The 17413-nt window shown below is 46.5% G+C and overlaps 2 protein-coding genes across 5 annotated transcripts in view; one reads left to right on the forward strand and one right to left on the reverse strand.

Moving 5' to 3' along the window:
• The window catches only part of FBXL13 (F-box and leucine rich repeat protein 13), a 114226-nt gene that overhangs the window by 56530 nt on the left and 40283 nt on the right, over positions 1–17413 (forward strand). For both annotated transcript variants that reach the window (XM_038741486.1, XM_038741487.1), the window contains exons 10-11: positions 3344–3396; positions 6981–7081. In XM_038741486.1, coding sequence (XP_038597414.1) covers positions 3344–3396; positions 6981–7081 — 154 coding nt within the window. The remainder of the gene's footprint in view (positions 1–3343; positions 3397–6980; positions 7082–17413) is intronic.
• LRRC17 (leucine rich repeat containing 17) overlaps positions 1–17413 on the reverse strand; it is a 70225-nt gene that overhangs the window by 13962 nt on the left and 38850 nt on the right. The window lies entirely within an intron of this gene.

The following is a 17413-nucleotide window of genomic DNA, read 5'->3' on the forward strand; positions in this document are numbered from 1 at the left end:
TCAGTACTGTGCTCTGCACACAGTAAGCGCTTAATCAGTACGACTGAATGAGTGAATGAACGAACAGCCCAGACAGTAGCAACGTTTGGAGGGTTAGGAGATCTAGAGTCTAGCCCCAGTTCGGACTTTGTGTGAAACATCATCAGCCCAAGTTCAGAACCTACCAGCATCCTGGCTCGGCTCCGGCCCCAACCTCCCTCAGCCTCTCTGACTCACCCACGACACCCCCTTTTTCCCTCCCACCAGAAGCCCCAGGCCCAAGGGACCTGTGGTTTTGGCAGGATGAGCAGGAGCAGCTTCAGCAGTTTTGCCTGTGGGTTGGGGGAGGAGTGACTGGAGTGAAAGGATCCATGTGTGGGGAGTGTGAGAGAGGAGCGTGCTTTCTGCCCCTGTTGCTCCCGCCCACCTACCCCCTGGTCTGGCACTGTGAAACCCTTCCTGCCTTCCCTTACCCTCTCAGAATCGGGCCAATCCCTGCCAATAATGACGGTAGTCATGCCAAGTCCTGTACTGAGCACTGGGGTAGTAGAGACAAGATCGTCGGGTTAGACACAGCCCCTCTCCCGCATGTTGCTCGCAGTGTGAGTGGGAGGAAGAATCCCCCTTTTACAGATGAGGAAGCTGAGGCCCAGAAAAGTGAAGTGACTTGCTCAAGGTCACACAGTCTCTCAGTGGTAGAGCTGGGATTAGAAACCAGGTCCTCTGACCCCCAGCTCTGAGTTCTTTCCACTAAACCACTCTGCTTCTCTGATAATAATCATGGTAATAATAAAAATAATGATAATAAATAAGTATGGTATTGGTTAGGCACTTACCAAGTATCAAGCACTGCTCTAAGCACTGGGGTAGATACAAGCTTTTCGGGTTGGACAGGGACTGTGGGGCTCACTGTCCAAGTAGGAGGAAGAACAGGTATTGAATCTCCATTTTACAGTTGAGGTAGCTGAGGCACAGAGAATAATAATAATAATAATAATGGCATTTATTAAGCACTTACTATGTGCAAAGCACTGTTCTAAGCGCTGGGGAGGTTACAAGGTGATCAGGTTGCCCCCGGGGGGCTCACAGTCTTAATCCCCATTTTACAGATAAGGTAACCGAGGCACAGAGAAGTTAAGTGACTTGCCCAAAGTCACACAGCTGACCGTTGGTGGGGCCGGGATTTGAACCCATGACCTCCGACTCCAAAGCCCGGGCTCTTTCCACTGAGCCACGCTGCTTCTCTAAAAGTGACTTGCCCAAGGTCACCCAACAGACAAGCGGCGGAGTCAGGATTAGAAGCCAAGACTTCTGACTCCCAAGCCCGGGCTCTACCCACTAAGGACACACTGCTTCTCCCTAATTTTCCCTATTTATATTTGTTTTCGTCCTGCCCAAGAAATCGGGCACCAGCTCTTATACAGTGCTCTGCACATAGTAAGCGCTCAATAAATACAATTGATGATTTTCTTGCCCTCTAAGAACCCATTTTGGACCCTTCATCCATCTGTCTAAGTACTTCTTGAGCCGTTCAATACTTTGGAACTGAAAAAGAACCCTAAGCACTCCCATGGCTCACTCAGAACAAATCAATTCAATCGTATTTATTGAATATTTACTGCGCGCAAGGCAATGGCTCTTTCAGCCCAGGACTCTGAGATCTGACTTTGTTCATTGCCCAATTTGGTATTTCAGTCATTCATTCATTGAGCTGTATTTATTGAGCACTTTCTGTTGTGCGGAGCACTGTCCTAAGGCACTTGGGAGAGTACAGCACAACAATCCCTGCCCTAATATTTGTAAAGTGCTTACTATGTGTCCAGGCACTGTACTAAGTGCTGGGCTAGTTACAAGACAGTCAGTTTGGACACAGTCCTTGTCCCACATAGGGCTCACAGTCTTAATCCCCATTTTGCAGATGAGGGAACTGAGGTCCAGAGAAGTGACTTGCCCGGAGTCACACAGCAGGAACGTGTGGGAGCCGGAATTAGAACCCAGGATCTCGGACTCCCGGGTCCATTATATTTCCACTACACCACCCTGCTTCTCAGTGGATTGAATTACTTTTAGACTGTGAGCCCACTGTTGGGTAGGGACTGTCTGTATATGTTGCCAACTTGTACTTCCCAAGCGCTTAGTACAGAGCTCTGCACACAGTAAGTGCTCAATAAATGCGATTGATTGATTGATTGATTGATTGATTGAATTACGGGGTCAACAGAATCAGAAGTCACCGTTCTGGCAGTAAATTAAAATCCCAGGTGGTCATACTGTCACTGGGTAGAACTGCCAAAAGGATTTTGGCATCTTACCCCATCTTACCCCATCTTACCTCCTTCCCTTCCCCACAGCACCTGTATATACGTATACATGTTTGTACATATTTATTACTCTTTGTTTATTTATTTATTTTACTTGTACATATCTATTCTATTTATTTTATTTTGTTAGTATGTTTGGTTTTGTTCTCTGTCTCCCCCTTTTAGACTGTGAGCCCACTGTTGGGTAGAGACTGTCACTATATGTTGCCAACTTGGACTTCCCAAGCGCTTAGTACAGTGCTCTGCACACAGTAAGCACTCAATAAATACGACTGATGATGATGATGATGATTTCCTGTGTTCTAGTACCAGCTCCGCCATTAGCCTGCTGTATGGCCTTGGGCAAATCACTTCACTCCTCTGGGCCTCAGTTACCTCATCAGGAAAATGGGGATTTAAGACTGTGAGCCCCACGGGGGACAGGGACTGTGTCCAACCTGATTAGCTTGTGTCTATCCTAGTGCTTAGTACAGTGCCTGGCATATAGTAAGCACTTAACAGGTATCATTAAAAAAAAATAAGGTCAGGCCACACTGTATTGGTCTGGAAACAAGCCAAGAATGTGAGCTCCCTCGATCCAGGGGTGTTGGAGTCCAGTTCTCTTTCGGAGGCTTCTTTATTTGTTTTAGACCCTGAGCAAATCACTTAAACAGTTCTCTCCCTTTGTTTGTCCATCTGTAAATGGGGGCGGCTCATCTGTTTCTCTGGGGGACGTGAAGACACAGCAGTTACTTTTCTTTTAAGTTCCTGAAATGTTTCAATTGGATAACGTTCTAACTTGGGTTCCTAAACGAGCCCCTTCTTTTTTTCCTGCTTTCTCATTTTGATCCTCACGTAAGAGCAGGCGTGTGTGCAGGTTTTAATTTTAAACGAAGGCTACTTGGAAAAGCAACCATACACTTGGAAAAAAAAATGTCCAGCCAAGATTTTTGTAAATGCACGTGTTCCATTTCAGGGAGACTCACGCGCATTTAGTCGAGTAACGTGCCGTTTAAATATCCGCAGCGCGCCTTGAAGTAACTTTCCGTTTATGTTTAATTTAGGCGAGTGTAAAAATTTACAAGAGTTAAATGTCTCCGAATGCCAAGGATTGAATGTGAGTATAAGGAGGTTTTTCACAAAATCAACAGTCTGTCCGTAGCAGTGTTGGTATAGACTTGGGGTTTTTAAGTGAGAAGTTTTGTCTTGGGAGTCTCACTGCCAAGTGAAAAGTATGGATTTATTTTTAAAGGGTGAGAGTCAAAACTCAAGAAACCCAAATAAGTAACAAGTGCTGAGAGGGGGCTGTGTAGTAGCGTGGTGTAGGGGATGGAGGGGATTAATCGGTGATTTTTAGGAGGGCTTTGATGGGAGAGATGGTAAAGAACAAGGAACCCGAGCTGGAGTTGTACCGGTAAGGAGGCCCTGCTGAGAGCTCACCTCCTCCAGGAGGCCTTCCCAGACTGAGCCCCTTCCTTCCTCTCCCCCTCGTCCCCCTCTCCATCCCCCCCATCTTACCTCCTTCCCTTCCCCACAGCACCTGTATATATGTATATATGTTTGTACATATTTATTACTCTATTTATTTATTTATTCATTTTATTTGTACATATCTATACTATTTATTTTATTTTGTTAGTATGTTTGGTTTTGTTCTCTGTCTCCCCCTTTCAGACTGTGAGCCTACTGTTGGGTAGGGACTGTCTCTATATGTTGCCAATTTGTACTTCCCAAGCGCTTAGTACAGTGCTCTGCACATAGTAAGCGCTCAGTAAATACGATTGATGATGATGATGATGATGAAGGAGAGCCGGGTGTCGATAGGGTGCACAGACCTGGGATTCAGAGAGCGTTACAGGGAATGAAAGCCCAACTCAGTCTGGCTCCTGCAGCCTATCACTTTTCAGTTGACTGGGCTACCCTCCAAACAGAAATGAGAAATCGGTGCTGCAGTCAAAAGGAGATCATCGTGCCCTTTCCAAAACCAGCCAAACGGATGGGATCGAAAAGCAGGTGCCGTCAAATGTAGTAGAGGAAGAAAATAGGGTAGGTGAGGGACAGGAGTTTTAAAATCCATCCATCGATCAATGGTATTTACTGAGCGCTTACTGTGGGCAGAGCACTTTACTAAGCGCTTGGGAGAGTACAGTCCAGGAGAGTTAGCAGACACGTTCCCTGCCCTTAATGAGCTTAAACTCTAGAGGAGGGGCCCCTTTCCAGGCCAGCCCTTCCTGGAGGTCAGCATCCACTCTTCTCCTTGCCCGCCAAGCCCTCTCCGCTCCCCGCAAGATTGTCGTCATGAGCTCCTATCCCTGAATTTCTTACCGCAGCCTCTCCGCTTTGAGTTCTGCCTCTCCTCGAACCCCACCCTGTCTCCTCTGTGGGGTTTGTCTTACTTCCCCCCAGCGGCCCTCTCCCCCATCCTGTCAGAAATTCCCTTCCCATCAATCCACCCATCAATGGTATTTATTGAGCGCTTTCTCTATGCGGAACACCGTACTGAGCTCTTGGGAGAGGGCTGTGCAAGAGAATTAGCAGACACGTCCCCCGCTCATAACGAGTTTACAGTCTGGAGGGGTGGCAGACATTAATCTCAATAAATAAGAATATGTGATTTAAAGATAGGTACATCTTTGCTGTGGGGTAGAGCAAATATCAAATGTCCAAAGGTCACAGATCCAAGCATATAGATGACTCAGAAGGAAGAGCGAGTCCGGGGAATAAAGGCTTAATCGGGGAAGGCCCCTTGGAGGAGATGTGATCTTAACAATGCTTTGAAGGAGGAGAGAGAGGGGTCTAAGGTAAATGCGGGGGAACCAGCACTCCAGTCTGCCTTTCTATCATCATCATCATCATCAATCGTATTTATTGAGCGCTTACTATGTGCAGAGCACTGTACTAAGCGCTTGGGAAGTACAAATTGGCAACCTATAGAGACAGTCCCTACCCAACAGTCGGCTCACAGTCTAAAAGGGGGAGACAGAGAACAAAACCAAACATACTAACAAAATAAAATAAACAGAATAGATATGTACAAGTAAAATAAATAAATAAATAAATAGAGTAATAAATACGTACAAACATATATACAGGTGCTGTGGGGAAGGGAAGGAGGTAAGATGGGGGGATGGAGGGGGGACGAGCTCTCCCCTTGAGCTTGCCCTGCCTAAAGTTGCCCACACTTTTGGCCTTATCCCCCTCTTCCTAGGGGACCTGCTGGAGCCTAGCCCTCGGAGTGCGAGTTATTGTTATTATTATCATCCTGATTCTTCTTATTACTAGTAATAATTACGATTGTGGTATTTGTTAAGCGCTTTCTCCGTGCCGGGCACTGTACTACGCGCCAGGGTGGATACGAGCTAATCAGGTCCCACGTGGGGCTCACAGTCTAAGTAGGAGGGAGATCCTACTGGATACTGGATACTGTCCATGTGGGGACAAGTCTCCACCTCAAGCCCTGATAATCCCCCACCCTTAGCCCTCACGCACATTCCTCTTCATCTTTTCTATCTCCACTGCTTTGTTTTTTCCAACTGTATCGAGTCCCTTCCTTATTTGGGGAGTTAATAACAGTAATAATAATAATTACTGTGGACCAAGCACTGAGCCAAGCTCTGGGGGAGATGAAGGGTAATCAGATCAGACACGGTTCCTGTCACACACTGGACTCACGTATAAGGGGGAGGGTGAACAGGTGTTTAATCCTCATTTTACAGATGAGGAAACTGAGGTACAGATGTTAAGTGACAATTTATGTGCATTTATCACCTTTATAAGGGTATCGGATTGAGAATGAGGATGAGATGATATCTGTTGTACGTTCTGAAGCACCCAGGACAGTGCTTTGCATCATCATCATCATCATCATCAATCGTATTTATTGAGCCCTTACTGTGTGCAGAGCACTGTACTAAGCGCTTGGGAAGTACAAATTGGCAACATATAGAGACAGTCCCGACCCAACAGTGGGCTCACAGTCTAAAAGGGGGAGACAAAACCAAACATACTACAAAATAAAATAGAATAGATATGTACAAGTAAAATAAATAAATAAATAAATAGAGTGCTCTTTATAGAGCAGTTGCTCAGTGAAGTGCTCAGCGCACAATAAGCACTCAATTCATAGCGCTGCTATATCAATCAGTGGTATTTAGTGAGCGCTTACTGTGCGCAGAGCACTGTACAAAGTACTTGGAAGAGTACAACAGAATCTGTAGACACGTTCCCTGCCCACAAGGAATTTACAGTCTAGACAGGGGAGCTAGACAGTAATCTAAATAAATAATTTATGGTATATACATAAATGCTGTGGGGCTTAGGGCAGGGTGTATACAAAGTGCCCGAAGGTTACAGATCCAAGTGCAGAGGTGATGCAGAAGGGAGAGGGAGTTGGGGAAAAGGGGGGTTATTCGGAAATGGCCTCCTGATGGAAGAGTGACCTTAATAAGGCATTGACGGGGGGAGAGTGGCGGTCTGGCGTAGATGGACGGAGGGAGGATGCGGGAAAGGGGTCACGGCAAGATAGACGAGATCAGGGCACAGCAAATAAGCTTGTACTAGGGGAGCCAAGTGTGCAGACTGGACTATAATAGATTAGCTAGCTGAAGTAGGAGGGGGTGGTAAATCCCAAACCTAGATTTAGGATGTTTAACAGTAACTGAGCATATTTTAATGAATCCCTTTTTTTGGGTTTCTCTTCAGGATGAATCCATGAGACTCATTTCAGAAGGATGTCAAGGTCTTCTGTACCTCAATCTGGCCTACACCGACATTACTAACGGGACGATACGGCTACTGGCGAGGTAATAGCTTTCCTATCCGAGTTGGCCGCTAAGAGACAAGTCCCCTTTAGCTCATTTATCCATGCCTGAACCTGAGGTTAAAACCTGAACCTCCCGCACTCTGAAGACAGTGTCAGCTCTGAATTGAATAACAGGTGGAAAGCAAGGTGGAGATTCCGTAGGAATGTCTGAATGTCAACCTTTGGGTGTCTGTCGACTCCACTTATTAGGGAAGAGCTGAGGCAGCGATTCCCACAGATGCCCCAGTTATCCACAGAATTCATAAATCAAATTCCGATTTACTAACATTCTGCTACTCCTCATTTTCGATAAGAGCAGGCAATGGGCTTAATTTGAATGACAATTGTGGTATTTGGTAAGTGCTTAACTTTGGGCCAAGCACTGTACTGAGCACTGGGGTAGATACACCATTATCAGGTCCCCCATGGGGCTCCCAGACTAGGTAGGAGGGAGACCAGCTATCAAATCACCATTTTGCAGATGAGGGAACTGAGGCCCAGAGAAGTGAAGTGACTTGCCCATGGTCACGGAGCAGACAGGTGGCGAAGCCAGGGTTAGAACCCAGGTCGTACAGACTCCCGGGCCTGGGCTCTTCCCCCCGTGCCATGTGGCTTGAAGACAGAAGGATTTAATCGTGGCATGAGGGTGTTGTCGGAAGCACAATTTGAGATCCGGAACGAGTAAACCTGAGACTAGAGCAGGGGTCGGTTTCCAAATTCCGTCATGACGCGACGCGATGATGTCAGTCCATCACACGACTCCCAAAGCCACAGCCGCTTCCGGGAAAGCTGCTCCTGTCCCCCTGCTTCCAGCTCAAACCCCGACAGGGAGAACGGAGGGGAGCGTGGCCTGGAATGCCCTCCCTCCACACATCCGCCAAGCTAGCTCTCTTCCTCCCTTCAAAGCCCTACTTAGAGCTCACCTCCTCCAAGAGGCCTTCCCAGACTGAGCCCCCCTTTTCCTCTCCTCCTCCCCATCCCCCCGCCCTACCTCCTTCCCCTCCCCACAGCACCTGTATATATGTTTGTACACGAGATGAGTTGCTGCTTTTTCTGTGGTATTCATGAGAAGCAGCGTGGCTTAGTGGAAAGAGCATGGGGCTTGGGAGTCAGAGGTCGTGGGTTCTAATTCCAGTTCTGCCACTTGTCAGCTGTGTGACTTTGGGCAAGTCGTTTCACTTCTCTGGGCCTCAGTTACCTCATCTGTAAAATGGGGATTAGGATTGTGAGCCCCACGTGGGACGATCTGATAACCGTGTATCTATCCCAGCGCTTAGAACAGTTCTCAGCACGTAGTAAGCATTTAACAAATATCATCATTATCATCATCATTATTATTATTATTATTACTGTGTGCCAGGCACTGTGCTAGCACTTAGTATAGTGCATTGCACACAGTAAGCACTCAGTAAATACGATTGATTGATTGATCACTATGTGGCTTCAGGAAGCTCTTTCCCTAACCCCACTCCCCTGCGGGACAGCAGGCCCCATCACTAGCCACAGGATGAGGAAGTTTGGTGTCCGACTCCGAGCTGGGGAGAGCAGGGTTCCCCCCATACCCACAGGCCTTGGCTGCATGCCCTATGGGGGTAAGAGACAAGCTCCTCCCTTTCCCTGGTGGGTCCAGGAGACAGAGGAGGGACTCTCCATGTTGGCACTGCCCTCTGTGCATCCCTGGAGCAAAGAGGGAAGAAGAGGGATGAGAAGTGGATGGGGAATGATGACTTCCGCTAATGTCATCCCCCATTATACTGCCTCTTCTTTCCTTTCTCTCCTTCCCTACACCGGCAACAACTGATATTGCCGTGAACTGGTTTTTTTGGTATTTTTTTAATGGTATTTGTTAAGCGCTTACTATGGGCCAGGCACTGTACTAAGCTGCGGGGTAGATACAAGACAATTAGGTAGGACCCAGTCCTTGTCCCACATGGGGCTCACAGTCTTCATCCACATTTTCCAGATGAGATGACGGAGGCACAGAGAAGTGAAGTGGTTTACCCAAGATCACAGAGCAGAAGGAGCTGGGATTAGAACCCAGGTCTTTCTGACGCCTAGGGCTGTGTTATATCCATTAGGCCATACTGCTTCTTCCTATGAGACAGTGGCACGAAGCAATGACATCATCCCACGTCATCTTCTAACCGTGTCACTCATCACATGGCGGGCCCATAAAGCTAAGTAACCCCGGGCCTCCGGGTGTGACAAGCAGGCGATCCAGTCCAACAACTGCTGAGTTTGCAGGGTTGAGGACCAGGCATTAATTATTATTATTAGTAGTAGAAATAATAATAATAATGAAACTGATATTTATTAAGCACGTTACTACGTGCCAGGCAACGTGCTAAGCACTGGGTGGATACAGGCAAATCAGGTTGGACACAGTCCCTGTCCCAAAAGACTTAATCCCCATTTTACAGAGACCCAGAGAAGCAAAGTAATAATAATAATAATGGTATTTGTTAAGCACTTACTAGGTGCCAAGCACTGTTCTAAGTGCTGGGCTAGATACAAGGTAATCCCCCTTCTAGGCTGTGAGCCCGCTGCTGGGTAGGGACCGTCTCTATATGTTGCCAACTTGTACTTCCCTAGCGCTTAGTACAGTGCTCTGCACACAGTAAGCGCTCAATAAATTCGATTGAATGAATTAATGAATCAGGTTGTCCCATGTGGGGCTCACAGTCTTAATCCCCATATTACAGATGAGGTAACTAGACCCAGAGAAACGAAGTGACTTGCCCAAGGTCACACTACAGACAAGTGGCAGAGGCAGCATTAGAACCCATGACCTTCCAATTCCCAGGCCCGGGCTTTATCCACTGCGCCATGCTGCTTCACCCCTGTAGTGTTGGGGTGGAGGGCAAGGAGTTAAAAACTGTTAGATGAATCCCAGTGAAGTGAGCGGCGTGGATGTGAATCGAATGGTGTGATTGGGATCTTGTGCGCCAAGTGTTTGGCTCTTCGATCCAGAGAGGTTTCTGACCCCTGTCCTAGTGTTTAATGACTCCCGCTGCCATGTAGTTCTTCTTTCTATCAAACCACCATTCATTCATTCATTCATTCAATCGTATTTATTGAGCGCTTACTGTGTGCAGAGCACTGTACTAAGCACTTGGGAAGTACAAGTCCACAACGTATAGAGACGGTCCCTACCCAACAGCGGGCTCACAGTCTAGAAGGGGGAGATGGATAACAAAACAAAACATATTAACAAAATAAAATCAATAGAATAAATATGTACAAATAAAATAAATAGAGTAATAATAAAATAAATAGAGTAATAATAAAATAAATAGAGTAATAATAAAGTAAATAAATAGAGTAATAATAAAATAAATAAATAGAGTGATGATAAAATAAATAAATAGAGTAAAAATAAATAAATAGAGTAAAACTCGGGATGAAAACCTTCTCTCTAGCAATTCCCGCTGCAAACGTTCCCTGGCATGATCCCTCCAGGATCCCCAGATGCCACAGGGTGGAAATGTCAACAGGTCCAAGAGAGGACTGGCTAGATTCAAGGGGATATGCGCTTGCTGGGGCAACGGGACGGAAACTCAGGGTGATGGGGGAAGAGACGAGGGTTGGACGGTCCATTCCTAACCAAAAAAGTGAACCAGGGGGAGAAGCAGCATGGCTTAGTGGATAGAGCACGTGCCTGGGAGTTAGAATAACAACAACAATAATAATAATTGTGGTATTAGTTAAGGACTTACTATGTGCTAGTAAGCACTGGGATAGATACAAGATCATCAGGTTGGACTACCTCAGCCTCCTCGCTGACCTGCCTGCCTCCGTTCATTCATTCAATCAAATTTATTGGTGTTTACTGTGTGCAGAGCACTGTACTAAGCGCTTGGAAAGTACAATTCAGCAAGAAAGAAGTCAATCCCTGCCCACAAAGGGGCTCACAGTCTAGAAGTGAGGAGTCTCTTCCGTCTCTCTCCACTTCGGTCCATCCCTTACTCTCCTGCCTGGATTATTTTTCTAAAAATCGTCTTTCTGTGTGCGTGTCTCCCCACTCCGCAGAGACCGCCAATGCTTGCCTGTCTATCTCCACATTAGGCAGAAACTCCTCAATATGGGTTTCGAGGCACTCAATCAGCTCTCTCCCTCCTACCTAATCTTGCTAATCCCCTACTACAACCCAGCCCCTACTCTTCGTTGCTCCAACACCACCCTACCCCCTGTGCCTTTGCCCCTCACATCAAATGGCACGAGGAGTCGCCGCCACCACAGCCTCTTGAAATACCATTAAATCAGAGTTCTGATTTCGGGGGCTAGAGATCAACCCTGAAAACCTTTTCAGCCCCTTTCAGCAATTTTAGTTGGGCTCTGAAGAGGGGGAGAGTGGTGATCTTCTTGGCTACGAAGAGGGGAAGGAATTCCAGGCCAGAGGAAGGAGTGTAGAGGAGAAGACTAGATAACGTTCGCATGTCGTCTGAATGACTGGCAGTAAGCTCCCTACGGGCAGGGAACGTGTTGGCCTATTCTGTTGTATTCTCCCAAGTGCTTGGTTCAATGCTCTGGGCACGGTAAGCACTCTATAAATACCACTGATTGATAGGTGTGTGTGCATCCGAAACGGTCATTAGCCTGCTGCAAAGACCTAAAGAAATGCCACTATTAGGTCAGACTAATTTTCCATCCAGCTGGAGAGTGGTGACAAAATTATCGGCGGAACAATGGGAAAGTTGTCCTCCTTGACCTCCATCCTAACTGTTCTGGTTGTCCTACCGTCTGCCCCCTCCAAAACATTTCCCTTTACATCCCTATCTTGCCTCATTTCTAGGACCTCTTTGGCTTATTTTCTTTCCAGGAATGTATTCAGACCTCACTTTAATCTGCTGATATTTTAGCTGCACGGCTTCTTGTACTAATGAATTCCATATGCTTACCACCCGCAATGCGAGTAAGTGTTTACTTGTGTTTGTTCCTGGCTATCTGGAGACCATTCGAAGATACCCTTAGCCTGTTGAATTGGAAGAGTTTTCCAGTGGATCGGAAGCATGTCCTGGCAGTGGCTTCTAGCTCCTCATTATGATTGTTGTGACGATGATCATCATCGACGTTTACTAAGCATTTACTACGTGCGGAGTGCACAGTATGGAGGCAGGGTCTTGGAGACGGAGCAAGGCAAAAAAGGGGGAGGAAAGAAAAAGGGAGGAAAAAATGGGGAGAGCAAAGGGAAATAGGGGAAGAGATAAATGCAGACAGAAAGGTCGGGAGAAGGACCAGAAGGAAAGAGGAAAGAGGATCAGTGTGGCCCCATGGAAGAAGCACGTGGCTGGGAGTCAGAGGACCTGGGTTCTAAACCCAGCCCCGCCACGTGTCTATGTGTGATCTTGGGCAAGTCATTTTACTCCTCTGGGCCTCAGTTACCTCACCTCTAAAATGGGGATTAAGACTGTGAGCCTCATACGTGTCCAACCAGATTAGCTTGTCTCTACGCCAGCACTTACTACAGTGCCTGGCACATAGTAAGCGCTTAACAAATACTACAAAAAAACAACCAGTGACTATAGTACCAAGGCCCTTGTGTTTCAGCCTGCATTTCTTCTCTGTGTCATGTCTATTGAACTGTGTTCTGGTCTGTAGCCACAGTGTAATTCGGGGAGGGGTGATTAAAGATACTCTTCAGTAGCATGTCGAAAGGGTTCCTAGCTAGATTTTTTTAGACAATAACATTGAGTTCCTGCAATAGTGTCCAAAGTACTTCCTTCCTTAAGATAATGAGTATGGTAGTATCTTTGAAGTCCTATGACATGTCTTCAAGGTGCCATTAGTTGGAGAAAAATCCAGGCAGAAATCAAAGATTAAGTCCCCTCTTTGCATTTAGATTCCCGCAGGAATGTCATCTGATCCAGGCACTTGACCATTTTTCTTGGCCTTGGCCGAGGTGAAGATGAGCCCACTGTTGGGTAGGGACCGTCTCTACATGTTGCCAACTTGTACTGCCCAAGCGCTTAGTACAGTGCTCTGCACACAGTAAGTGCTCAATAAATACGACTGAATGAATGAATGAATCTCAAAAGTTGAAGTTACCAAGAGGCCACCGGATTTTTCTGATTCTCCCTCTTACACTGATAATGATAATAATAATAACGATAATGATAATAACAGTGTTTGTTAACCACTTATTATGTGCCAGGCACTGTACTAAGCCCTGGGGTGGGTACAAGCAAATCGGGTTGGACACAATCCCTGTCCCACACAGGGCTCACGGTATCGATCCCCATTTTGCGGACGAGGTAACTGAGGCACAGAAAAGTGAAGCGACTTGCCCAAGGTCACACAGCAGACAAATGGAGGAGCTGGAATTAGAACCCAGGACCTTCTGACTCTTTCATTCATTCACTCAGTCCTATTTATTGAGCACTTACTGTGTGCGGAGCACTGAATTAAGCGCTTGGGAAAGTACAATACGGTCATAAAGTGAGACAGTCCCTGCCCACAACTAGCTCCCAGTCTACAGGGGGGGGAGTCAGACATCAATACAAATAAATAAAATGACAGATCTATACGTAAGTGCTGTGGGGCGGGGAGAGGTGGGAAGAGCAAAGGGGGCAACTCAGGGTGACGTGGAAGGGAAAGTGGGGCTTCGTCTGGGACCGTGCACCTGCTGAGGGACAGTGTGTCTGTAAGATGGCCGAGGTGTTCTTGTCATCGCCCCGGGATTTCCTTTTGCCGTGACGACAGCCAGACCCATCGGTACCCTTCTGCGGTGACAGCGCTAACGGGGCCAAATAGCTTTCTCAGGGTTGGGTAAAAGTCCTCGGTCTGGTGGCTGACTGAATATTTCTCGATCTCTGCGGCCTTGGCATCCCCCATCCAGACGCACACATGCCTGCATTTCTTCATTCATTCATTCAATCATATTTATTGAGCACTGACTGTGTGCGGAACACTGCACCAAGCGCTTGGGAGAGTACAAAATAACAATGCCCACAACAAGCTTACCGTCTAGAGGGGAGACAGACATTAATAGAAATAAAGAACAGTTTTGTTAGGCTTCCTAAAGGAAGGAAGCCTATGTCATGATCAATACCAACACTGTTATAATGTACACTCCCGAAGGCTTAGTACAATGCTCAGCACCAATACCACTGATTGATTGATTGATTGACTGGTAGGAGCTGGAAGGCGTTGAATCATTTCTCGCTGTATTTCAAGGTGACTTTCTTTCTTTTATTGCTGGGTTTTTTTCATTGAACTAGTGTGTGGCATCCTTTTTTCCTAGCAGTGACGCTGGTGGCTGCCTGTTTTTTTTTTAAATAGTATTTGTTAAGTGTTTACTACCTCACCTCTTCTACACTGTACTAAGCACTGAGGGGGATCATCATCATCATCAATCGTATTTATTCAGCGCTTACTATGTGCAGAGCACTGTACTAAGCGCTTGGGAAGTACAAATTGGCAACATATTGAGACAGCCCCTACCCAACAGTGGGCTCACAGTCTAAAAGGTAATCGGGTTGGACACGTTTCCCATCCCACATGGGGCTCGCATTCTCAATCCCCAGTGTACAGATGAGGAAACTGAGGCACAGAGACGTGAAGTGACTTGCCCAAGGTCACCCACCGGACAAGAGGCAGAGCTGGGATCAGAACCCAGGTCCTTTTGACTCCCGGGCCCGTGCTCTAGCTATAGATCTTAGAGAAGTGTCCACCCACTAAATTCTGAGGCAGAATTATTGGTCAGTAGTGGTCAAACTTAAGTCTTCAAGACTTTCACTCTGTGAATTCTTTCATTCTAAAGCAATGATCATCTTGCACACATTCAGCCTAGACAAACAGCAATTTATGTTGGATAAAAGGTAAATAAAAATATGATTTAACAAGAAATTTGTGAGGTTGCCCATTTCTGCAACTAGACCGCCTGCCCCCTTCGATCCTCCTTTATTGTCAGACAACAAAGATTGAAGACTTTAGCTTAGAAGGAGGCAGGCTAGTAAAAAATGTCAATTTGCTCATTTTCTCCCCGAGGCAATTTCACCTATTTAATGATTTCACATGGGTAGAAAAAAGTGTTTTACATGAAATCAACTTCCTCATACTGTTTATATGCTTCCATTCTGTGTACAGTGATGGCCCACAGTTTTTATAAGGACCTAGAAACAGAACCATGGCTTCCTCAGCAAACCTATGCCTATTTCTAATTCAACATATTTTTGTTTGAAATTGGACACCTGGAGGTGCCCAAGAATGATCATGAAAGAAGATATAGATATCAATTATTGGGAGTGTCTTTTTTTTTCTATGTCATTGATGAAAAAGCATGGCCACAGGTTTGGGAGTCAGGGGACCTGAGTTCTAATCCCACCTCTGCCTCTTTTCTGCTGTGTGATCCTGGGCTGGTCACTTCACTTCTCCGGCTCAGTGGCAAGAGCCCGGGCTTTGGAGTCAGAGGTCACGGGATCTCATCCCAGCTCCGCCACTTATCGGCTGTGTGACTTTGGGCAAGTCACTTCACTTCTCTGAGCCTCAGTTTCCTCCTCTGTAAAATGGGGATGAAGACTGTGAGCCCCACATGGGACAACCTGATCACCTTGTATCCTTCCCAGTGCTTAGAACAGTGCTTTGCACATAGCAAGTGCTTAACAAATGCCATTATTATTATTATTATTCAATTACTCTGTCTGTAAAATGGTGTTTAAGAGTCTAAGCCCCATGTGGGACATGGACTGTGCTCAACTTGATTAGCTTGTATCGACCCCAGCACTTTGTACAGTGCCTGGCACAAAGTAAGGGTTTAACAAATACTACTGAAAAAAAAGAAATGAGCTCTAAACTCCTTATGGACAGGGAATGTGTCTACCAACTCTTATATTTTACTCTCCCAAGTGCTTAGTACAGTGCTACCTTGATGTCGGTCTCCCCCTCTGGGCTCTAAGCTCACTGTGGGCAGGGAGCATGTCTACCAACTCTTATATTTTACTCTCCCAAGTGCTCAGTACAGTGCTACCTTGATGTCTGTCTCCGCCTCTGGGCTCTAAGCTCACTGTGGGCGGGGAGCATGTCTACCAACTCCGTTGTCTGTACGCTCCCAAGTGCTTGGTACAGTGCTCTGCACACAGTAAGTGCAGAATCTGGGCATGTCACCCCCTCCTCAAAAATCTCCAGTGGTTGCCTATCAGCCTCCATATCAAGCAAAAACTCCACCCAATTGGCTTCAAAGCTGTCCATCACCTTGCCCCTTCCTACCTCACCTCGCTTCTCTCCTTCTCCATTCCATTCTGCAACTCTGCTCCTCTGGTGCTACCCTTCTAACTCGACCTCGCCTGTCCCATCGTCGACCCCTGGCCCATGTCCTACCACTGGTCTGGAACTCCCTCCCTCCTCAAATCTGCCAAACAACAACACTTTCCCCCTTCAAAGCCCCACTGAAGGCTCACCTCCTCCAAGAGACCTTCCCAGACTAAGTCCCTCTTTTCCTCAGCACCCCATCCCCTCCCTGTCACTTTGCTCTACCCCCACCCCACCCTGCCCCACAGCACCTGGGTTTATATGTACACATCTATAATTCTATTTATTTATATTGATGCCTGTTTACTTGTTTTGATACCTGTCTCCCCCCCCTTCTAGACTACAAGCCTGCTGTGGGCAGGGACTGTCTGTCTTTGTTGCTGAACTGTACTTTCCAAGCGCTTAGTACAGTGCTTTGCACACAGTAAGCACTCAATAAATACGATTGATTGAATGAATAAATACCACTGACGGGAGATGGAAGAGCTGCTCCCTTTCCCCCTTAGACTGTGGGTGTCCTGTGGAACAGAGACCGTGCCCAGTGGTATTATCTTATGTGTACCCCAGCACTTGATAAAGTGCTTGGTACATAATAAACGATTAACAAATTCCATAATTATTACCACTATTATCATTTCTATATCTTTTATATCATTATCATTTATATATCATTTTAGAGAAGCAGCGCGGCTCAGTGGAAAGAGCCCGGGCTTTGGAGTCAGAGGTCGTGGGTTCAAATCCCGGCTCTGCCAATTGTCAGCTGTGTGACTTTGGGCAAGTCACCTAACTTCTCTGGGCCTCAGTTACCTCATCTATAAAAATGGGGATGAAGACTGTGAGCCCCCGGTGGGACAACCTGATCACCTTGTAACCTCCCCAGCGCTTAGAACAGTGCTTTGCACATAGTAAGCGCTTAATAAATGCCATTATTATTATTATCATTTCTCCTATAAATAAATTTGGAGTGACATTTGGAGTGGAAAGAGCATGGTCCTGGGAGTCAGAGGACATGGGTTCTAATCCCGGTTCTGCCCACAGCTTGCCCTTGACCTTGGGCAGTCACCTAACTTCCATGTGCCTCAGTTCT

This window comes from Tachyglossus aculeatus, assembly GCF_015852505.1.
Source record: "Tachyglossus aculeatus isolate mTacAcu1 chromosome 12 unlocalized genomic scaffold, mTacAcu1.pri SUPER_6_unloc_1, whole genome shotgun sequence".
Taxonomy (NCBI): Eukaryota; Metazoa; Chordata; class Mammalia; order Monotremata; family Tachyglossidae; genus Tachyglossus; species Tachyglossus aculeatus.